Source organism: Triplophysa rosa, linkage group LG7 (assembly GCF_024868665.1).
Source record: "Triplophysa rosa linkage group LG7, Trosa_1v2, whole genome shotgun sequence".
NCBI classification, from domain to species: domain Eukaryota; kingdom Metazoa; phylum Chordata; class Actinopteri; order Cypriniformes; family Nemacheilidae; genus Triplophysa; species Triplophysa rosa.
The window spans coordinates 12548602-12573812 of record NC_079896.1 but is presented as its reverse complement, the minus strand read 5'-3'; the positions used below and the strand labels follow the sequence as shown (position 1 = coordinate 12573812).

The window sequence follows — 25211 nt, the reverse complement described above, 5'->3', positions numbered from 1 at the left end:
CAATTTCAAGTCTTCCGCTGTGCAATCACTCCTTTTAGAATATTAGAAATGACCTTCAGTGCTAAATTGCAGAGGTGATTTAACAAGCGTTTCTTTTGTAGCACCTGCTTTGGTAATGCATGGCATGTTAAGGGATTTCTGTCCCAACTCAAATTAAAGGCGTGATAGCTTCCTGATGAAGAACAGGGGTCACCACTTCATCAACAGCATGTCTAAAAATTTACTCTAGAGCATCTAGACGTGTTGTTCCATTTATTGAAGACGTTTCACTGTTCACCCACGTGGCTTCATCAGCTGTAAAACAACTCTCACCTATATGTCTTATGACTAGCAAACTGTGTCATGGTGAGCAATTTTGTCAGGAATAAGTGGTCAGAACCCAGACGCAGACAGCAGTGAAGGGGTTAACGGAAATTTATTAAAAGGTAAAACAAAAACCCACGATGGGGGAACAAACACTATAAACAAAAGACTTCTCAAAAGGAAAAACAAAAAACGTCCCTCTAGGGGGCAAAACAAGAACTAAAGCAAAAACAAACAAAACTCACAATAAGGACACCACAGGGATGAAGCAGGGCGAGGCGAGGCGAGAGGCAGGGCGAGGCGAGGCGAGAGGCAGGGCGAGGCGAGAGGCAGGGCGAGGCGAGGCGAGGCGAGGCGAGGTAGGAACCAGAGCAACTGGACAGGGATCAAGACGAACACGGTACAAAGAACAATGAGCCAACAAGGGACAGAGATGACTGGGACTACATAAAGGGGACCACTAATGAGGGATGATTACATAGGGAGGGTGACGGGCAGGTGACTGGGATCAAACACTAAGGGGAAGGTAACGAGGGAACGAGGTGGCGGGGCTTAGAGACAAGACACCGGAGAGAATGCATATTATGTCCTGACAGACAATAATATGCTTCTCTCCACACAAAATGTGGGTCTGTTATGACAGCTCAAAAAGCATGACAAGAGAGGGCAGAATCATGACAAATTTATTATTGCATTGGACTCTATAAACTGCATTTCAATTGTCTTTTGGTTGGTTTGGATGGATTTCAGTTGTTTGTATTCCGTAAAGCCATAGATTTAATTGACATTGTGTGATGAGGTTAAAGGGATAGTTCAACCAAAAATGAAAATTCTGTCACCATTTACTCACCGTCTTGTCCTTTCAAACCTGTATGACTTTCTTCCTTTTGCAGAACACAAAAATGTTGGTAACCAAACAACTGTGGGACCCATTGACTTGCATTGGTTTTGTGTCCATACAACAGAAGTGCTCGGTTACCAAGATTTTTCAAAATATCTTCTATTGTGTTCTGCAGAAGAAAGTAAGTCATACAGGTTTGGAATGACAAGAGGGTGAGTAAATAATGACAGTTTTTTTCATTTTTGGGTGAACTATTCCTTTAAAAGCTGGGCGGTCTCCAAAAAACACAGCATTTTCATTAACAAAATGCTTTGCCAACAATAATCTCTCTTTTAGTTTTATTTTGAACATTCTAATAAGGAATATATTTTTCTATTTGATTCTGAAAAGTATTCCCATTGACATTTCATTTAACAAATCATAATGGCCATCAATTTGTCATTTCCAATTACCTTTATCTCAGTCATCTGATATGAAACGCTCATATCTATAAAAGTGTCACCGTGACAATAAAACCAGAAGTCGCCTTAGCATTCCAAAAATCGATACTAGAGCTAATACATCTCTTGTGATTAAGCCACAGGACTGCAACATCTCTCTCTGTGTCTTTAGAGCCAAACAGACAATGGAGCATATACACATGGCCTTGTAAGCACACATCATTTCTAAATGTACAGGAGAGGGATCTATTCGGATATGCTGTTCTTTCACAGAGGAACAAGGCATACAGTATGTGACACATGGTTAAAAAGTGCAGAATGGAGATATTTATTCATCTTCATTTATTAATAAAATGATACTCAGCTGCTACTGTAAACAAGATCACAGTGCTTTCCCAATTCTTGTTCTACTTAGTCCGTTGTTTTAACACATTTATGCATTTTGCAGATGCTTTCATGCGAAGTGCATTCAGTCTATTTTTTTCCCCAATTTACTGAATGTGTTTCCTGACATTGAACCAATGACCTTCGCATTGCTAACACAATGCTCTACAACTGAACTGTAGGAACACTAGATGTGTGCCACTGTGGCATGTCATAACTTTTAACCTGACATCTGACATGCATTCAAAGAAAGCGTGCTCACACTGCATTCATGTGTCAGACATTAAAGACCAATCTAGCACATATTTAGCGTGTCAGAAAACCATTTCCCAAAAAGCATGTTTGTTTTAAAGCACACAGACTCTAAATTGAGTAATATAAAATGTAAATAGAAATGTTGAAAATTTTACCTACCTCCAAGACAAGCTCCCATAGCTAATGCAAAAATTAGCGGTTTAATGGGCAGGTTGACATCTGCATCTTGACTGAGGTTTATAAGCACTGGAATCTGTCAAAAAAGATTACAGACTGTTCCTTTATCTATTTTTTGCATTCAATCTGTTTTCTTTAAGAAAGTGTATATCGCCGCATCCACACTGCAAGGTGTCAGTATAAAGATGATTGACATATCAACGGCGCTTTACATTGATTGTGTGATCAAAGTAAAATGAGCAATGGCGATTGTAATTCTCCATATGTCAAGATTCAAACACTGTGGATGCCGGGGTCATGAAAAGTGTTACGTTCAATAATTCTGACAGCCGTCCAACCTATTAGCAGATTGAGTCATATTCTTTTGCAGCAGGGACACGAAAATCAATAGCGGGTTACATTACATTTTCTTTTGCATTCATTCTTTCTTTTTTATAGACACATTACCTGAATAAACAGCAAATCAAATGATACGCTCCAAACATCATCACTTAAAGCCCAGGCAAGAAACCTGGGAGGAAAGAGACACATCCCAGTACCTACACTGTGAAAATGAAAGGTTCTTTGAGGAACCATTTGGGGTTCTTCACATTGCCACACCGGCGGAACCCTCAGGGGAAACTCAAGGCACCGCTTTATGAAGGGTGGTTCTCTGAGGAACCCTCAAGGCTTCTTGGGGATCCCTTTTATTAAAATGGTCTGCAACCATCTTGGGTGCTTCAAGGCACCATTTCACAGTTTATTGCTATTCACAATATTTTAATAAGCAGAAATACTACTAAAAGCAAATACAAAGCAAACAGTTTATTGATAAACAACAACAATTTACATTGAATAAATATTCAGAAAATAGTAAATATTGTACATTACAATTCTATGTATAATTAATACTGTGTTGGTGATATTGTTATAAATGAAAACAACATCTTAACAAAACTAACCAAATAATTTGCCTTAACTTTAAATATAAATACAGAAATATTTCAGGTACTTTGTACAAATGTAAAATTGTAAAAAAGTCCAGCAAAAAAGTAGTCTCTCATAGCAAGGCCTACACCCATGGTAAAGTTGTAATTTGTCAAAAAGCAAATCCTTGCGAGCAAGAAAAAAACAATGCTGTTCTCTCCAAATGGGTTTCCTGCTATTACCAGGTGGTGTGAGGATCCAAAGTCAAAATAATTTCTATAGTGCATTTCACAATTTTGTATTGCTAAAGTAGATATGTATTTATGGCAAAAAGAGAACAGGAGCTGTGGCTGTTGGCCTTAGGTGTCCTAGGCAGTGCAAGGATGAGCATCAGGGCGGGCTGGAGCTGGTTCTGTTGGCCTTGGGTGTCCCTGGGAATAAGACATGGATACAAAAAAGAGGGATTAAGATAACGTCTCAAAACATTACATTTAATCATTTAGCACATCACAAATTGGTTTACAAATGTAACAATAAACAAAATATTACAATGCCTGTTAGTCACTGCTTTGGTCTATGGTTAAGGAGTACAGTAGGCTATTTATATCAACAATCCACTTTATTCCGATTTTTTCATTGTCAGTGATAGGGTTGCACGGTGTTCCGGTGCTACGGTAGCATCGCGATGCTAAAGCTTCAAAATACCGGTAGTATCGTAGTACCGTAGTTAATGTTGCATATGCGCATTAATATTTATTTGAACACTTACATCTGCCTTTTTGCGGTGTTTATCTCCTAAATGAATGTGTGTTTTAAATGTCTCGGGCGAGTTGATGATTCAAATTGGCGATTTGAACGAGTTGGTTAAATGATTCACTAACTCAGTGGAAAATTGACGCCACCTACTGGCCGTTTTAGTTCTGCATTTAAAGTAAGCCTAATATTTCCCTTTATAAAGACTGCTGTATCAATTAAATTTGTCCAACATTTGAATTAGTTCCTACGTGAAAAATGATCTAGTGTACTTTAGTATTTACTACAGTAAACTACTAAAACTCATAGATACTAGTGTTTTTGAGTCTTATCATAGTAAATATTTAAGTATACTACAGTATTTACAAATGACTAAATGTAAATGTATTTGCTACAATTTATCAAATTACTACAGTTAATACAACAACATATTCTAGTGCAAAGTATAATACAGTTTACTATAGTAAATACAAAATGTTCAATCTAAATCTGTGTTTTTGTGTATAGATTTGAATTATATGGCACAGCATCGTGATACTACTTGGTATCGAGATACTTCAGCTGGTATAGTATCGTAAGACATGTTTATGGTACCGTGACAACCCTAGTCAGTGAGTGTTTTTACATGTGCAAATATAACAAATAACATAACAATAAAAATATCATAATAAATATAATACTTACTTTTTTTGTCTACTCAACTGGAAAATACTGAAAATTCTGAGGAAAAAGGATAAAAACAGAACTGAATATGATAAAAATATTTAATTACAGGCAATTTATGTAACATGGGTGGGGAAACCATTCAACACAAACAACAAGAAAAAAAAGAGCTATACATTCACTAAAAGTGAACATAATAGCTAAAAGTGGCTAAAAGTCATTGTTTGTCATTTAACACCAATTTAACGTTAGCCCCACAAGCTTCATCATTAACTTATATTCGTTAGCATCTCGGCTAAAACAAGCGCTGTCTACACTGTATAAAATAAGTAAACGGTTTAAACAGCCAAAAACGGCCATACAATTAGACGTGTCAGAGTACACATTTGTATAAATAGTATATAGTTAATATATTTCAGTTATTTATATATTTTTACTTTACTTACCTCCAATGGGACAGTCGAGAGGTTGTTGCCATCCGTTATTTTGAATTCCCGCCTGTGGCGCGAGAGGACACCGGTGAAAACTCGTACACCTCGTGCGTGCCAGTCAGATGTTTGATCGCAGACGGAACGGCGTATGACATCAAAGCACAGTGAGAGCTATTTGTGAACTGACTGCTCTGTATGCTTTAGAGATGTTATTCTAAGTCCGTATGCTTTTTGTCATAAGGTGATCGGTCTGCGCAGAGCTGGAAAAAGTTAAACACACATACTAACGAAAGCGCCACATGACACATGCATTGACGCTGCGACACTGGGCCAACAGCGCCACAGTACTGTGGAGGGCGAGACTGCACAATAAACACACAGAGCAGCTGCAGTTTGTTTGGATGGAAAGCACAACAACGTTTACATTTTCAAAAGATTTCAGTGACTTAGGATCTACTTATAGAATAAAAATGTTTATTTATAATATATTAATATAATTAATTATATAATACAAATAGTAAGAAATATAAAATAATCAAAAAGCTTGCTGAAATTTTTCAAAATAACATTTAGCCTTTTCTAATCATGTGCATGATTTTAAAATGTGTGTTCACATAGCAGGGACCACAAACCAAACTTTGGCCTATTCTTATAAAGCATCAAAATGATCAGTCTAAAAATCCCCATTTCATGCAGAATTTTGGGGGGTTCCTCTAGATACTGTCTTGTACAAGAGAGATTCTCCAGGAACCACTTACAAGTTTACAGATCTTACAAGAGCCATTTTTTAGAATTTGAGTTCCTTCAATAACCCGCAAAGCACTTTGAGGTCCCAGTGTAGTGAAAAGGTGACTCCAGAACTTCAGAACTGAATGTGGGGTTATTCAAGAATCTCCTAGGTTCCTGGAAGAACCACAAAGACTATAAATGGTTCCACCAATAACCCTATTATGAGAAAAGGAGCTTTGAAGCACTTAAAATAAGGTTTAAGGTTCTTTGAGTACACAACAGGATATTTGAGGCACCTTTTATTTTTACAGTGTAGCATGAACATAATGACAAGAGGCTGAGAATGCCTCCCTGTGGCTACAACAACAAACACACATGCATAAGTTTCTCAAGGCATACCAGCATTTGGTTTTCTCACCAGCGCAGCATAAAGAACGCATATTTGCAGAAAATGCCTTCTGCTTTGGAGAATTCAATGTGCAGCCACTTGGACACGACAGGCTGGTCTCCCAGCATAACAGCGGATTGAGCGGCAATCGACTTGAATAAATTACACAGTACAACTGTGATTACATTTTCTACTACATTTGCCATCCGGTTCGTTCAGCTGTGGTATTGCCATCGTAGATGGGAGGGCACCAAGAGTCAAAGCAATCGTACACTTGTGCTGACAAGAAAATAACAGTTTTAGGTTTCCAATGGAGCGCAAAAAGAATATTTTAATCTGGAGTGTCTTGACGTGATGTTGCATAGAAACAACCTTAAAGGTATCGTGCATGGCCTCAGTAATCATATATTAGTCGGTTTATTCTTAAAAGGGCTGTTTGATCATTAACAGGTGTAAACCAATTATTATGTTGTCTGCACATAAACAGCTACAGCTATTCTTTTACAAAAATGATGAAGATAAAGAATGTATCTTTTGTATAGTGTATATATCATATAGACAGTGTTGGGAGTAATGCGTTACAAAAGTAATGCATTACAGTAACATATTACTTTTTGCTGTAACGCAGTAGTGTAAGGCATTACTAATCAATTTTCAGTAATATTTTACTCGGTACATGTTCAGTAATGCTTGCGTTACAACAAACCTTTCGCCCAAGAGACATTAAAGGGGACATTTCATGAAAATCTGACTTTTTCAATGTTTAAGTGCTATAATCGGGTGTCTGGGGCAGCTACCAACTCAGAAAACGTGAAAAATGACAATCCAGTAACTTTGTTTACGTGAGCCTATCTCTGCAAGCCTGTGAGAAAACGAGCCGTTCAGATTTCGCTCTCTTTCTGACATAGGTAGTCGTTCTTATTATAATATTACCGCCCCCTAATATAATATTACCGCTGCCGCCATTTTTGTTTTCGCAAGCGACATATGTGAATTAGTTCACCATGGCAAAAGTAAGCAAAGCATGTTAAGTGTTCTGTTGTTGGCAGCACATAAACGTTTGTCCGTTCACGCAAAGAAAGCAATGTGTATGGCTTGTAAACACGCAACGGGATTGTCCTGTTTAACGTTACTTTCACTTAGAGAAAACGCGATGCGTTTGTCTCGAGTATCTTCACTTATAGAAAGCAGTGTGTATGGTCTGTAAACACGCGACCGGTTTGTCATGTGTAATTTCGCATGTAGAAAACATGACGCCTTTGTTAGGAGTCTGTTCGCTTTTAGAAAACAATGTGTTTGGTGTTTAAAGACGGAAACAGCGTTTCTCATTCACTTTATGTGACCCTTCTTTTGTCGATGGAAGCACAGGCTCACAGCCCTGGCTGAGTTTTCTGTGAAAAGGGGGCGGAGACTAGCAGCTCATTTGCACTTAAAGAGACACACACCAAAACAGCCCGTTTCTCCTCACATGCAAAACTGGGCAATTAGGGCATGGTATAATAAAAGATCTGCGGTGTGTTTTGAGATGAAACTTCACAGACACATTTTGTGGACCCCTAAGATTTATATTACATTTGTGTAAAAGTAGAAAGAAACCTCTCCTTTAACAAATCAAAAATCCCGCAAGTAAGTTCTATTTCCTGTTCGTGAATAGACGCGTGTGGTGTCATTCATCTCCCTCTGGCTGGTGGAACTATTTTGTATTGTAACGCGGCATGATTTCAGTCTCTGAGCTAAAGGTCCGAGGCTATTGGCCCCGCCCGGTTGGCTGTAAGCGCCAGTGTTTCCAGGGTTGCGATTTCCCAGCACAATTGGGCTATTTTGAAAATGCAGTTGCGGGAAAAATTATGGAGCCGCGGGTTGCGTGTTTTTGGGCTACTTTCATAATGTACTGCGGCCGCCAAAATGTTTATTTATATTCTAAGGATAGGATAAATGTTAATTGATGAGATTCTTAATGTGTATTCATACTCAGACGAATACCTGGCAACTCCAGGACCGGCTTGTTCTCAAAAGTGTGGGGAACGAGTGTCTAACAGGCAGGCTACAGTACAGGGAGGGACGTGGGCTAGTTGCCAAGTCCGCTTAGAATACGCGACCTTGGGCTTCTTTTTCTGTCAAGTCACGTTAAAAAATCAAATTGTTGCGGGTTGCGGGTTTTGGGGCTTATTTTAAAAAATATGGTTGCTTGTTCTGAACCTGACAAGCAACTTTGTTTCTTTACATCTATGGTCGCTGTTTTGTTCAATCCATTAACACTGTCTGCTCGAAGGTAGGCTTTTTGTACTACATGCGGCAGAGCATAACATCACAGCACTGCGAGAGCTATTTGAAAGCATACAGAGACGTCTACTGTCGAATCACTCTCACGGTACTATGATGTCACGCCCCGATTAGTCTGCGCGGCGCCGCAGGAGGTCACACAACAGATCGAAGCACGTAAAACAACATAGAGAAGCCAAGAATGTTACAGTGGTCTCTGTCGGTACACGATCCGGGATGCCTGCATGATCCGTCCGCGCATGCGCATAATGACGTAGTAGATCATTCTGTTTAGCGACGACACTGCACGATCTGTTCCACGCTTGAGCACCTTTGTACCGCGACTTTCACTACTGTCCACCTCTGGTCTCATGTCACTTCTGTGTGCACACTATGCGTTGAAAAACGTTTCCCCAGACTTGTTTGTAGTTCTTTCTTCATGTAAGTGCAGATAGTCTAGGCGGAAATGCATATTATGTTCCTTATTGTGTTCTGTAAACACCATTGAAGGGATTATTCCTCATTTAGATTATATAGATAGATATATTAGCCTATATATAGACCCATACTAATACAAAATGAGTCGATTTAAAGTTAACTAATATTAGCAGCTTTTAATAAAAACCGTCTTTGACAATACTACTGACCTCAGATCGAAACACAGCAAGTTAAGTAGGCCTAATGCCATGCAGCAATGAATCGCAAAGGGGAGTATGGAGGAAACTGAAGGTTTGCAGTGACAGACTCTCAAGACTCAGACTTTATTCCACATGTAACCAAAATCGTGTATGTTCATGTAACAACTCCTTTATTATTTTGGATTGGCAACCACGTAAACACATCGTAATGCATAGCGTAAGCTACATTTTAAAACATCAAAATAGACCCGCCATGAACTGTTAAATGAAAAACACAATGTAGCCTACAAAAATATGCCGCCAGTTGTGCCGTCTGGCCGTCAAGTGTTTCATCGCATGCTTGATACCAATAGTGTAGGGAAACCGTGACGTTGTTTACTACGTCATTATGCGCATGCGCATAACGGATCGTGCAGGCATCCCGGATCGTGTACCGTCTCTTCACGTAATCATCGGCGCTCTTTGGGTAATCGGAGGTAAATATACTAAACAGATGAAATATTCACTTAAAGATAAAAAGCATTTTATAACCGGGCTACATCATTAAACATGTTAAAAGTGTAGATCTGCGCGTTTGTGTCACATCTGTCACGATTAGAATGAAATGTGAAAATGAACGAAACGTTCAGATCTGATCACGGTGCACCAAAGGGGTAGGGAGGGATGACCCTATTTATTAGGCTATAAGGTAAACATCAAACATTTTTATTGTATTAAATAAATGTATTGATCATTGCAGAATATAATTTTAAAAAGTATACATCAAATGCATATAGTTCAGTTTTACTTTATTATAAATGTGTGGCTGTTACAGCTACGTTGAGTGGTCATTATATCTTCTCCTTTTCCATCTCTCCAGGCCTATACTGCTCACATCAGAGATTTGCAATTAATTTTTGTAAAATAATTTATGTTTGTGTTTTTCAAACAGGGTAGTGTCAGTTTAAAATGACCCAGGCTCGTTCATTAATAATAAATAATTGATAATAAATTACATTGATGATCATGAATAATGTTGGGCTTGTTTTGGGCTGTTTTTGGAGCTGCAGTTGCTTATTTGTCTTGCAAAAGTTGGCAACACTGGACGCGGGAGCTCAGCTCAACCAAAGAGAAAAATATAGCGGTGGTATTAGACAATGCATCCGAATTATGCTTTAACCAATGTTTCGTAAGGTGCATGTCACGTTGCACAATGAAAGAAATCAGAATGAGTGTACAACAGTTGATTCTTCCGGCTGCCAAATATCATGTTTGAGCAGCTATACGCAGTCTAGGACAACTAAAACATTGACGTGCTTGTACACATTATACATATGCAATAAATTTAACCATGCTTATTTCTTAAGCAAATTTTTGCATGTCTTATGAAGAGAAACACGTTTCTCATCCATTTCCTTGCTTGGCCTCGAGCACACTCCACCCAAAAACGAAAATTCTGTTATGGATTACTAACCCTCTAGTTGTTCCAAACCTGTATACATTTCTTTGTTCGGTTGAACACCGATATTTATAGAATGTTAGCAACTGAAAATTCTTTGGCATCATTGACTACCATAGCAGAAAAAAATACAATGGTAGTCAAAGGTGACCCAGAATTGTTTGCTTTCCTAAATCCCCCAAAACATATTTTGAGTTCATCAGAACAAAAAATATACAATACCTAGGAAACCGTTCAGATAAGTAAATATATCAATAGAAACATCTTTTGGCAGTTGTTAACTTTGATTTGACACCGGAAAAAAATTGGGCTAGTTTTCATTCCTTTTGGGTGGGTTTTGAGGGGTCATTGGGCTGCTTTCAGGAAGCTAGTTAGCAAGATCCCTGTGACCAGCAGCAATGACAAGGTAAGCTAACGTTTACATGATGACTAGCTAGAATTCTATATAATCTAGTTCAGTGATGAGATGGGACTATTTTGTATTTAAATACCTTTGAAAAAAATAATTGTATTTTGTATTTAAATGTGTTTAATCTTAGTATTTTGTATTTTCAAACTGAAAGACTTTTTGCCAATCAACCTCCTTATAAGACTGCATGGATGGGCAGTGTATACAAATACTATTATTTTGTAATAGTATTTTGAATTTAAATGCATTTAATCTAGTATTTTTTGTATTTATTTGTGTATAGCCTAGTTAATTCAAGAAATCAGCAGTCTAAAGAGGTTGATTGGCAAAAAGTATTTTAGACTTATTTTAGAATGTTAAGTTCTACTTCTGTAGTTATTTTAGTGAATTAACTCAAAAGTAATACAGGAGTCATGTAACGTATTACAATTCTGAGACAGTATTATTGTAAGGTAAGGGATTACTTTTAAATAACAGTAACAAGTAATCTGTAATGTATTACAGTTTGGAAGTAACTTGCACATCACTGCATATAGAATGGTGCAGTGCTTATCCCACAGATGCAAATCCACTGTGAATATCACTGTGAAGGTGTGAACGATCAAAAATGTTAAATCTAAAGTACTTAATTACTGCAATTTATTGCAATTTAGTTTCCTGTCAAGTAACCTAACAAATAGCCCGGGAGACAAAATATCTAATATCAAATATATTAAAAAATGGCATGAAGGAAGACAGACATGACTGTGCCTGAATATATGATCAGAGATATTAGATTCTCTAAGCCCAGCGACAGGATAGATTGTTTCTAGACACTGTATTGATCTTCAGATCAGATGCTCAATGCTCCATGTGGACACGAGTGATTGTTTGAAAAGGCACACCGGAACACTGAATCCGCCATGCATGATACATCAGGGCCTAAAGGACGGATAGAACACACAATGGCCAATTTAAAAATAGTTTTATCCATGGCACAGTTTTTATCAATACTTCAAATAATTGGAATGGATGACAAGCCACAGTACATATGTGCGGAAAAACAGTTAGAAACATTTCTGAGATGATGTTAAACTGTAAGAATTGATTTAAATATGCTAAACCGTGGTCATCACAGCTGAGGGTACTGCACTGAAAGCATTATCCAAAATAGTTAAAGGGATGGTTCACCCATAAATGAATTACTCTCTAGTTGTTCCAAACCTGTATCAATTTCTTTGTTTGGTTGAATCTGAGGTTGAATCTCACAGAAAAAGATATTTAGATGAATGCTTGTAACCAAACAATTCTTGGACCCCATTGACTACAATTGTAGGAAAATTACAATGGTAGTCAAAAGTGCCCCAGAACTGTTTGCTTTCCTACATTCTTCAAAATATATTTCTCTGTGTTCCTCAGAACAAAGAAATTTATACAGATTTGGACTCGAATATGAGTAAATGATGACAGAATTTTCATTTTTGGTTGAACTACCCCTTCAATAAACGAACACACAAAGAGTAGGGGAATTTTAGACATTTATGAATGACAATTCATTAAAAATCTGCAGGGCATGGTTTCCATGTGGGTCTAGTACGGTGGCCGGGAAGTGCAAAACAAAACAACAAATAGCATAACTTAAAACAATGTAAAAGCAAAATAAAAACCCCAAAATTAAAATGACAAATCTGAAAACACAATATCAAATCTAAAAACAAAATAGCAAACCATAAAACACAACAACAATTCGGGAAACAAAATAACAAGTCAGAAACCACATCGACAAGTCAGAAAACAAAACGACAAGTCAGAAAACACAATGACAAATCAGTCAAACTGGAAAAACTGGAAAAGGTAGGTATTTTGTTGGAATGGGATAGCTACTGGTGAATGAACGAAACTCCTGTCAATCAAGTTACTATAAAAAGGACATGCATATGTGATACAGCGCATATTCATTGATTAAGGTTTAAACGCCACATTTTGCTAATAAAGTTGAAACAGGCTCATCTTGCATAAGGAGTAGATGCGTGTCTGTTTCACACTGCATGCATGCGCGGCGTGAGCCCCGAGCAGCAGGCATAGTGCAGCTGAAAGGCGACTGCCTGTGTACCATCCGTGATCGTTTTGTTTTACATACAATATAAGCATATAACATATGTGACCTTGGACAACAAAACCAGTCTTATGGGTCAACTTTTCGAAATTGAGATTTTTACATAATCTGAAAGCTGTATAAATAAACTTTCTATAAATATATGAGTTGTTAGAATAGGACAATATCTGGCTGAGATACAACCGTTTAAAACTCTGGAATCTGAGAGCACAAAAAAATCAAAATATTGAGAAAATTGCCTTTGAAGTTGTTAATCAGGGGCACTGTGGCAGACTATCCACTCACAAAAATAAAGTTTTTATATATTTAAGGTAGGAAATTTACAAAATATCTTCATTGAACATGATCTTTTCTTAATATTCTAATGATTTTTGGCATTAAAGAAAAATCTATTATTTTGACCCACACAATGTATTTTTGTCTTTTACTAAAAATGTTCCCGTGCTACTTAAGACTGGTTTTGTGATCCAGGGTCACATATGTACTTTAATCTGTGTCCCTGTTGGTTATGGTGAGAAAGTGACTGACGCTATCGTTTGTTTTCGCTTATAAATATAAACATAAGCCTATAACAATACTGTGAAAACGTGCATCTGACGCGTGCGGTGTGGCTGAGTTGTTCTGAAAGTCTCTTTATATTCGTTCTATTTTTTTACAAAGTTATCGCTTTCCAGCTTGGCTTCACATATCGGGCGAGACGCGCAGCACCGCATCGCGTACACCGCACGCGTTAGATGCGCGCGTATAGGCTTATGTTTATATTTGTAAGCGATCACAAACGATCCCGTCAGTCACTCTCTCACCATAACCAACAGAGACACAGATTAAGGTACATATCATGATATATGCTTATACTGTATTGTATGTATCTTGTGAGTGGAAAACGAACATGGATGGTACACAGGCAGTCGCCTTTAAACTGCACTATGCGTGCTGCTCAGGGCTCACGCCGCGCGAAGACTCTGCTCATGCATGCAGTGTGAAACAGACACGCATCTACTCATAACACAAGATGAGCCCATTTCAACTTTATTAGCAAAATGTGGCTTTTGAACGTTAATCAATAAATATTCGCTGCATCACATATGAACGTCCTTTCTCATAGTAACATCGAGCGTGCTGGATATCTTGATTGACAGGAGTTTCGTCCAATCAGCAGTAGCTATCCAATTCCAACAAAATACCTACCTTTTCTGGTTTGACTGATTTGTCGTTGTGTTTTCTGACTTGTCGTTTTGTTTTCTGACTTGTCGATGTAGTTTCTGACTTGTTATTTTGTTTCCGGAGTTGTTGCGTTTTATGATTTGCTATTCTGTTTTTAGATTTGATATTGCGTTTTCAGATTAGTCATTTTGCTTTTGGATTTTTTATTTTGCTTTTAGATTTGTTTTTAGTTTTGCAACTTGTTGTTTTGTTTTGCACTTCTCGGCCATGGTAGTCTAGCAATAACTGAATACAAGCCAATATTTTTTTCTATTAGAGGATGATACAGCAGAAATACTGAAGTGCTTGTCCGAGTGTCATTTTAAGTCCAAATTCACACATTCTGAGAGGGCATGCTGGGGAACTACTGAGAGGTTTCTCTTTATAAATACATTGACGGCCTGCAAAATCAATGAGCACTGAGACTTTGAGTATATTTCATTGTCCTTGACAAAACAAGAGAATGAGACAGAAAAACCCTTTTAAAAATGAGACGGAGGACCTACAGGAAAGAAATACATAGTAGGGATGGATGAACATTTTGACATCTAGTTTTTACTCTTCCTCACGATGTCATGGTGACCATTTACATCATCTAATGTAAAAGTATATTTCCCTCAACATTTATTAACGAATTACTATTATATAAGTTGTGTATAGAATTATAATATACTGTATAAGTCTATTCTTACCAAAACCAAAATCCACTAGTCAATTAGCCATTCAGGTAACACAACTGCTAGTATGTATGTAGTTTAGCACAAGGCGAGAGAGGAAAGAGGGCAAAACAGAGCAAGAGACATGAGTGGAACATTTCTGGAGAAAGCGGAAATGAAAAGGCTTTGGAAATGCTAAGTGATTTCTGGGGTGAAGTTGTCTCTTCATCTGCCCTGCATTCTTCCCTTCTGCTCATTTGGCATTGAGTGATCGGCAGCACGGCTCTGTCTGTTTGGTGCCATGTTCATTATATCAGCTCGCAGCACGTGTCCCTTCACGATCCACATGATTCACGCGCCGCTCTGATAGAGGATCATCACTTGCTACTGTTCTTCGTGCACTTGAGGTGACTATAGATGATAACATGCACTATTTTGACCTATTTGTCAACAGAATGTGGGTGGATGACATGGCGTGTGACAGCAGCGTCCTGCAGCGTATTGCATACTCTAAAACTGTCTGAAAAGGCATTTTGTAATTGTATTTGTTATTTAATTGTCATACTGGCCTTTTAATCTGTCATTTTTTACTTATATACTGTAAAACTCATATAATTCTAACCCCATATTTTGATATTAACCAGTGGACCCAGGTCCAAAATCCCATTATTTACATACTGTATATGCCAATGTCCAATGTGTAAGGGGTTAAATAAAAAATGTTGTTGTATTTGTCAGCCCCCCATGTTCTGTTCACCAGCTGCATTCATATCAGAATAATACCAGAATAATAAAGTTGTGTGACAAACTTTTCCTAAAGTTGCATGATGGAAAATAAAGTAATCTCCTAAATATTGTAAAAGGTTTTAATAAGAGTTTTAATTTCAGTCGTATGTCTGTGTAACTAAGGAGTGAGTGTGTGTAGCACTCACCATAGTTGCAGTAAAGGGTATGTTGTCTATGAGAGAAGAGGCCAGTGCTGAGACCCACATGACCAAAATGATGGCGATGGCCAACCGCTCATCCTCTGGCACAGCCTGTTGGAGAAGATAACAATAAAATATGTCACAACCAAACACTGCTTCCCTACTGAACGCACACATAGCCCTCCTCGATCTCTCTGTCAGGATTACAAAGGCCTGTAGATGCCAACACAGAGGAAGGAGACTTAAGAGACAATGTGTTCAAGACAGTCACGCTGAATTCATTATTTCACAGTCTGTTGCTTTCACAAACAAAAAACACGCTTCCCAACAACATGCCTGTTTTTCACTAAATACACTGTAGTTTATTATAAGTGAGTCCAAAAGATGTTTATCAAAACATTGTCATTTTCTAGTGTTTTGTAGTTCTTGCTTTGGTTATTCATCTATCTGTTCAGATTTGGGGTTCTAGGTACCGGTGACGGCGGTTCGATTGAATGCATCAGAGCTCCGCAGCAGCACCTGTCATGAGCAATTACTGTGATTGTAAAATGCCCACACACCAAACGCAAGCTGACGGGTCTATCAAAGTGTGATCGCCAGCCAGGCGGAGTTGGTAATCTCTACAATGGCTCATATAGCTTCACTTTAATCTAGAAGAACAACAATTTCAGCCAGTTATGCTTTTTAATGAGGTGCACTTGGCTGGTTTACAGTGTACTGTACCTTTTATGTTTTGAAATGCTTGCATTCAGAATTATTTTACATTTATGATCAAATAAAAGCTATGGTACAACATTAAACCCAAACAAAACACTATATGGACTGGATTAGTTTTCTAAATGATGTCTGAGTAAAAATTACTTACATTGGATGTCTGTAATTTAATGTACTGATTAATTAGTTTGGACACCTAATAAATGTAGACATGCATCATAAAGCCCATGAAAAAAACATGACCTACACATTGTCGTTGTCCTTCCAAAACCCTGGATGTCCAAATTCTACCACAAATTCAATACTTTTTTATTGGTTAGATATGAATGTTCTTGAACTATCTGTCCTCATTGAATGAATTATCTTTTTTCGTTGGTTAAGAAGCCAGCCATATGAACCAACAACTGCACATTTACCCAGAAAGTTGGCAAAAAGGAATACATCTATAATTAAATTGGCAGCAGGCAGAGAAACAAGAAGTCCACAGTAGTTTTAGTTACCAAATTTCAAAATTAAAGAGGAAAATCATAGGTAAAAACGTAATAGAGTACAATCACAGACATTCTGGACAAAGAGCCCTGAATGAATTAAAGAACAGTAGGTATTGGCTGTGCTATTTTAGCAATTTCATGTGAGAAAAACATTTTTGTTCTGACCACATTCCCTATCCTGAGGGAAAACTAGTCCCATCCGATTAGAGCTAAAGACTGTACAGAATGTTTCTGGAGGAAATACTCACTTTTATCAACACTGCCGTCTGCTCGCCAATGTAGTCGATAAGCTGCAGCTGGGCTATGGCCTTAAAAACACCAAACACAAAATGATGCCACAGAAACCAAAGTAAGAGATATTATTCTGACATCTCAGATTTTCCATCTTTTAAACATTTAAAGTGGAATATCTAAATTCATCTATTTTTGTCCCAGCGCTTGCTGTGCACATTGGTATGTGTTTGTTTGTGAATGTTGACTATGCAGAGGGCAAACAGTTTATCTTGGACCAGCATTAAACTCCCCACTGAGCTCATGCTTTGGGCTTCCCTGTGAATACTGTCCTCCTAACAAAACAAAGAATTAAACAAACACAAACAGCAAACCCAGCGGTTCTAGTGCTGACTCGTTTACTTTTCCATTACTTACACTCCCAATCTCTCTCGCTCTCTATTTATTTTTCAATGCCTTAAGTTTTTTATGCGAAAAATGAACACAAACACAACAATACAAGATAACATATTTTATCTTTTATGACAATGCACAATTGTTATTTTTCAGGCTTCAGATATTCGCTCTTTTTTTCCCAGATATTGGCTTTTCATGTTTTTAAAATGATATTATATAATTCCTGTTCCTGAAATTATATAGGGGTGAATTTAATTTCACTGCTTTAAAATGGATGTTGCCATTTTTGTCACGTCCGTGGATGCTACACACTTCTAACATGACAAAACTAGCAATTCAGCGAGAAACACTCCCGGGGTTTCTTCGATTTTTATCTGATCAAAATGTTTCAAACAAAATATGTTTCCTGGGAATATATTTTAATTGCTAATCGTTTTCTAGGTTTTCCTGTGTCCTCAATTTTACTTTTAGTCCTGTTAGTCTCTTGTAATATCCATTAACTAATAAAAGCCAGTTCCCTAATAACATAATAACATCTTCCCTCCAGGACCTGGGGGGATTTGTTTGGCTGTTTGGTGAGAAAAAAGCAGCACAAGTAAGAATTCTGTGATGTTCTGTGACTTACAGTATCATAAAAATCAATGTGATATTATGAACATTTCGAAAGATACTTGAAAAGTACCAAAATTAATATCTTTGTCAGTCCTGGAATAACAATCCTATCCAATTAAGTTCCATTCCCTAAATAATTAAATCCCTAAATATAACCTACCCTTTAAGCTAAAGAGAAATAGTAGGTTGTTAAAGGGACAGTTTGGCCAAAAATAAAAATGGTCATCATTTACTCACCCTTGAGTTGTTCCAAATCTGTATAAATTTATTTTTTGGGTTGAACATAAAGAAAGATATTTGGACGAATGCTTGCAACCAAACAGTTCTTGGCCACCATTGATTACCATAGTAGGAAAAGTTACAATTGTAGTCAAAAGTGCCCCAGAACTGTTTGCTTTCCTATATTCTTCAAAATATCTTCAGATCAAATAAATTTAAAAAGCAAATTTTCTACCATGGTAGTCAATGGTGGCCAAGAACTGTTTGGTTACAAGCATTCTTCCAAATATATTTCTCTGTGTTCATCAGAACAAAGAAATTTATACAGATTTCTAACAACTCGAGGGTGAGCAAATGAAGACAGAATTTCATTTTGGGTAAACTGTTTCCTTAAGAATGATGTATCACTAACCTCAAGCTGAACTCTAACAATATTGTCTTTCCAACTTGGTAAACAATGACCAGATATCATTGTAATGTATCATTTGACAGAATATTTTAAAATATGTATGTGTGTGGATTTCATGAACACTGCTCCTCACAAACCTCCATAAGCACAAACAGAGCAGCGAAGAACAACAACGTAGCCCATTCCACTCTGTGAAGTATAATATCAAAGTCCTGGATATCAGCCAGTACCAGTAACCACAGAGCTCCCAATATAGCAATCCAACCTGAGGGGAAAATACAAAACAGAACAAGCTGTGAGTAGAAGGCAAAGCACCGTCCAAGTAAACACAATTTTATTTCCTGTTGTCATGTGCAAAGGTTTTAAGTAAATGGAATTGTGGAAAACAGCCGGCCGCCGGTTAATGCAACGCATCAATCATTTGTTACGTCTTTATCTGTCTCGCCTTCCCATGACCACACACGCACAACACACTCACATCAGCCCGCCACCGTGGGTCTAAATCTGCCATTCCACTCACACAATATCTCAGACAGCAGAAGACCGTACAGCGGCATTCAATTAGAAACTCTCATGAACACTCTACATCGCTACACTGACACCACCAGGTATAGTCAGGCACACAGCAATGGACTAATGACTTTGTATTTTGAATAACTTTCACCTCTGTGTGTGTGTCATCATGCAGAACACCATACAAGAGGTTTTTCGTTGTGCGTTATATGTAAACCGACAGTGACGTTTTATCAATTTTTACAATTTTCCATAATCCTCTGGGGTTAAAAACGTGTGTAATGTCAGGAACAAAATGTAGTGCAGCAGACAATATGGTAGGACCTAGGCTAGTATTATACTGCTCCATCACCTGCAGTGGTAAAGGTTTATCATAATGAGTATGCCATTTAGACGTCAAGGCCATATACAACTAATGCGTCACATGCCAGGCTGTAGCCATTACTATAATAGTCACAGAAAAGCAGGCTTTATTCCGGCGCTATGTATTACATGTTACTGACGTGTATGACGAGGAAAAGAATGACTGGCTGCAGATGTTAGAACAAACCTGCGGAAGCCATTAGCACAGTTAATGAATGTTTACGGGCTAAGAGACAGAACATTTACCAGCAGTCGGATCAGAGTTTGTACTTAAGCGCAGTTAGTAGAATATTTTCTCTACGTGCTCTTGGGCTGGAGAAACCACTTAGCCAACATGCAGGTTAAAAGAGAACCTCGATGACTGCCAGAAATAATATCCGCAATCTGTGTAAGTATCCTGTTTATCGTCATTTACCCAAACAAAGTAGAATGAGGGAAAATTAATTTTTTGTTGTTGTTTTTGCATTTATTTAGTTTGTCCTATGAATGTTCTTGAATGTTCTTCTCTCCTTTTTATCTAAAGGCATATGAATGAATGAATGTTTAAAATTTGTTTTATGAAGTAACATGAGATGGGAATTCTCATTTTTTCCAGATTTTGATTTTCCGACGCGTTGTTTGTACTTGAAAACATTAGCAATAAAACAAAATGTCCAAATCCCCAAAATAAAGTTGGATATTCCGATCCATTTCTCTAACTACCCAAGTTGATGCGTCAGAACCAAAATCGTCAAATGGACAATTGTGCACCTACAACATATAGAGTGTATGCACGTGACGTCACCGCACACGTCACGTGAAGTCAAGCGAGTCGCGCCCACTGAGTGAGAATGCACCAGTGTTTACCGTTATCTGTACTTTATTTAGAATGGTATAAAGGTGTTGTGCGATTGACTGTACAAACAGATTGAGCATGAAAACATGAATTTTACAGGATTTCTGGGAGAAGTGCGGGTGGCATTCTTTAACAGTCCGCCTGGAAACAACACAAAGCTGTCTGATCGAAGAAGTAAGCTGTCGTGTTTACATCAGATGCAAAAGGGTTCATCACAATCAACTAAACACTTAATTCTTAAAACTATGCGAGGTTCACGGCATAAACTCATAAACATTATTGTTGATGTTAACTTTTGACACGTTTGTAAGTGTGCACCAGTCTTACTGCGGGGACATTTCCACGCCACTAAACATGACACAAAACGAAACGTGATTGGTTGCATTACCTATCAGTCATAAGGCCTCTTGGGCGGGCCTTGGCCAATGAAAGCGGCCAAATTTCCCAGACCTTCAGTATTAAGGTCTGGCTACGTGAGACTAAGAGACACGTGACATTACTCAGGAAACTGTCCTTTTAAAATCCCTTTAATGAAGTCTTTGCGGTCATGTTTGCAACATCCCCGTGCAGCTATTTTAGCCATGCAAGACTAAAGTACTATATACATTCTCTAAAATCACAAATAAATAATATAGATTAACAATCGACTAACAACTAAACCTGACATCACCTGTACCATAACGTATGTTTCTCAAGCTCAAATTTCACTAAAAATACGCCTCACCAGAGTCTGTATTACGGCCAGAGAAATGTCAGTCATTATTGATTGACGATTGGCTCTTTTTACTGGAAGGCGGGACTTCCTTCACTAGAGCGGCCATATTGACCCCCATTCATAAAAATAGCACTGCTGCATTTTGTTATTAACATATAATCTCTGGTTTGGTAAACTACTTTTTTATTTTTTGTGCTGAATTGTAGTTTTGAAACTGTAATTTTACCTTTTAAAGAAGATGGAGATAAAGAATTATTTAATAAAGATTAAATAAAATTAGCAGGAGAGACTTTTATGCAGTGGCCTGCCCTGTATACACTTTGCATTCATGAATCGCACACTCTCACTAATACTTTACTATGAAAGATAAGCGTAAATGTCTCATGTCAAAAAATCCAGCCCACACCACTCAGTGCTGACTAGTGAATTACTGAGCAATTATCTAAACACCCCATTTCTACCAGCACCAGGGAGATATTTTGCTGTCAGACAGCCAGAGGCTATGGACTCTGTCCATGAGTGAAGCACCTCTATTAGAAGATACCTGAAAAATAGTCAAACAGTTATTATAGCTGCTGACATTTAGCATAAAAACACTCACATGCAGACACACACACACTTTTGGGATTATGGCCAGTAAAGGCTACCATACTGATAAATAAAATATTGCGAAGGGTGACAACATGCTTCCACTTCTGGCCAAATTTATTGAAACAGGTAATTGGCTCTTGGGAAATCATCATAAGGGATGAGGAAGAGAGGAAGAGCTAATGACAGGCAGAGGAATAACAACAGGAACCGGACACTGAGCGATTTAGCCATAGAGGATAGAGATGTAATTGTGGGGGAGGCTATATTTGTACGTTGCATAAATAGGGGCTTGAAATTCTTTGTATGTGTTTCTGTCCTATAACAAGATCAGTGAAATGTCCAGGTATAGTTTATATCAAAAATGTGATTAATTGAAAATGCAATTAATGTACAAATAATATAATTTATAGATGCTACAAAGACAAGGACATTCAGAATAATGGAAGATGAAATAATTTAACAGGTGACTCTATTAAGCCTATTAAGGGTGAAAGAAAATCAATGTGTTTTAACCTTGCAAGTGCATCTGCTTAAGAGTTTTTTGTGCATCATCCTATTCGTCTAAGCTCCCAACACGACGACTTTTGTCATTGGCATCTTTTTTCAGCACACACGTCTTTATGCAAAAATCTTTTCCAAGCATCCTCCACACCGGGATGAGGACTGTTTGTCACAATGCAAGTCCAAAAAAGTAGCTTTTGATTTGCTTTCCGCTTCAATGTTACCCCGCGGCATCCAACTGAAGGGAGAGAGGAGGAATCGAGGGACTTCAGCAGTGCGCAGCACAAAGAAAAGAAAGCTATGCAATTAAAAAAAGTTGGTTGGGAAACCTGTGAGGCTCATTCATCACACCCCAAACAGCGTTGGCATTTCGGCCCATTGAGTGAGACACAAACACCTCATCATGTTGTTCATTTTAAAAGCAAATGCGTTTCTACCGGTGTCATCTTTATAAAGTCTCTCCCTGGATGTTTCAGGAAGAAATGAGCTGTTGTATGTTTTCCACTGTGATTAATTCTCCTCTGCTGCCTCATTCATTATTCGGTGATCCAGCTTTGTGAAGCTCGGGAGATAAATTATGCCCGGATCTTATCTTATTTATAAATAAATGACCATATCGAGTGCTGACTGGAGTTACTTTAGTAATATATAATGCCCTGAAGATCTCAAGCATAAATGCTGAATATTAATAACACAAATTAATGATAATACGTTTCTTAAGGGTGCACTTAGTCATTTTTCCTCATTAAAAAAGTTTTACCCTTAAATGATAAGACTACTTTTGGTTAAATACTCTGTTTATTAGTCCAGTCAAATATGCAATTGTCACGTTTGCCGGGTTCAAATAGACGAGCTCACCATGGAATTCTGGGGAAAGGGGTTTATTGGGAGATAGTCAAAGTGAAAACAAGGGACTAGAAAAACCAGGTATATCAAACAGGCACAGATACCGACAAGACGTAAACAACATACAACAATAAGACTTGACACCGAACAGTGGGAAAAAGCAAACATATATAGGGTCCAGGTAATGTGTGTCAGGTGCGGGAGAAATCAAGGATGGGTGATGGGGTGCAATGCATTATGGGGAATGAAGTCCATGGGGAAAAAGGTCCATTAAAAGGAAGTCCAAGGGGTAAAAACAAGGCAAAACTGGCTGAGAACACAAGGGGGCAGACAGAAGTGTTTTTTAGCCACCTGATAATTGATTATTTGTTTAACATGAAGTGGGACGCCTCATGGGGCCGCCATGTTGAGCTCAACACAACTGGCAAAATATGATTTGCTTTTTCGTGAGATTCTCACAAGGGAACTGACTGTAAATACTACATTCTTACAAAGGCATTAGCTGCCATAAAACTTTGCATTTGCATAATGCTGTATCTATGCCTGTATTTGTCATAATTACGACCCTTTGACACCCGATAAATTAAAACTCCTATATTCTCGCAAGTCTATGCCAAAAGCAGTAGCAACGTGTTAAATTATTGTCATGGCAACCTGAAACAATGCAATTTGATAGGTCTCCAAAAAAAGAATGGTCTGTTTTAGAAAACACACCGGATGCATTTGTTTTAATTGTTGCTTACGTATTGTATACAGAAAAGTGCAAAATGTTCTCTAGATAATTACCGATCTGGTAAGTCTGATGGCAATCATGTCATTTTTCTGCATGGGAAACGGGCCTCGGGGATTAAGAATCACTTAATTGTCATAAATGCACTTTTGGTTTAAGCGTCATGTGGAGCTCTGTGGGCACAATGCATCTCTGCCCTCCGGCAGGCACACTGTCTCCGCTCCCATGATTAAATAATCAATATCAAAGGTCAAATGGAGTGGTCATGTGTCAACCTAATGAAAGTCTAATAACAGTCATTTGCTGCGCATGCCGGTTGACCCTGGTTTGATAGGAGTTAGGCACTGAGGAGAATTTAAAAGCAGCACTACAGTGCTTTGTTTTGTTGTGGTAAAGGAAAATAGTAATTGCAATGTACAGTGATGGTTCTAATTCTTTCTTAATTCTTGTAAGTTGTTTTGGATAAAAGCGTCTGCTAAATGCCTAAATGTAAATATGATGTAATTGTTTTAGTGCTACAGTTGGACAGTGCATACACACTATTTTGTGTGTGTGTGTGTGTGTGCGTGCGTGCGTGCGTGCGTGCGTGCGTGCGTGCGTGCGTGCGTGCGTGCGTGTGTGTGTGCCTATGGACTATCCCCACAGAGATAGTAAACCAGACATGTGTGCGTGTGTGTGTGTGTGTGTGTGCGTGCGTGCGTGCGTGCGTGCGCGCGCGTGCGTGCGTGCGTGTGTGTGCAATACAGGCGTGCCGATTGACCAAAATCTCTCTATCGCATACAACATTGCATGTGTAATTGACATCTCATTCACTGCATAATAAACACTTAAATAAGCTAGTTAGACAAAGATGTGTGACATGTCAAAACCACAAACGTATGGTTGTTTAGAAAACCGTAAAAAAAATAGAAATAATAAACAAAAGATTAATTTAGGGGTATACTGGTGGTCTTATTCAATGTTACTCCATTGTTATAGCTCTGCTGTGTTTCAGCGTTTAAAGCCCAGCTGCAAACAATTACAATATCAACACATTGATGGATTCATACAAGCACCAATTAGTTCATGTCAGGATGTGGCTAGATGTATTAGCGTAACATTCCTTTCTCCGTTTTTGATTTCTATGAACCCTAATATAAAATGTGATA

General features: G+C 38.1%; 1 protein-coding gene across 3 annotated transcripts in view; it reads right to left on the bottom strand.

Moving 5' to 3' along the window:
• oca2 (oculocutaneous albinism II) overlaps positions 1 to 25211 on the bottom strand; it is a 131228-nt gene that overhangs the window by 30165 nt on the left and 75852 nt on the right. For 2 of the 3 annotated variants that reach the window (XM_057338256.1, XM_057338257.1), the window contains exons 19-22: positions 19107 to 19234; positions 17351 to 17410; positions 15904 to 16008; positions 2383 to 2476 (exon numbers count right to left, since the gene is read on the bottom strand). In XM_057338256.1, coding sequence (XP_057194239.1) covers positions 2383 to 2476; positions 15904 to 16008; positions 17351 to 17410; positions 19107 to 19234 — 387 coding nt within the window. Of the gene's footprint in view, positions 1 to 2382; positions 2477 to 11464; positions 11939 to 15903; positions 16009 to 17350; positions 17411 to 19106; positions 19235 to 25211 lie in introns of those variants that run through there. The other variant, XM_057338258.1, reaches the window with a different exon arrangement.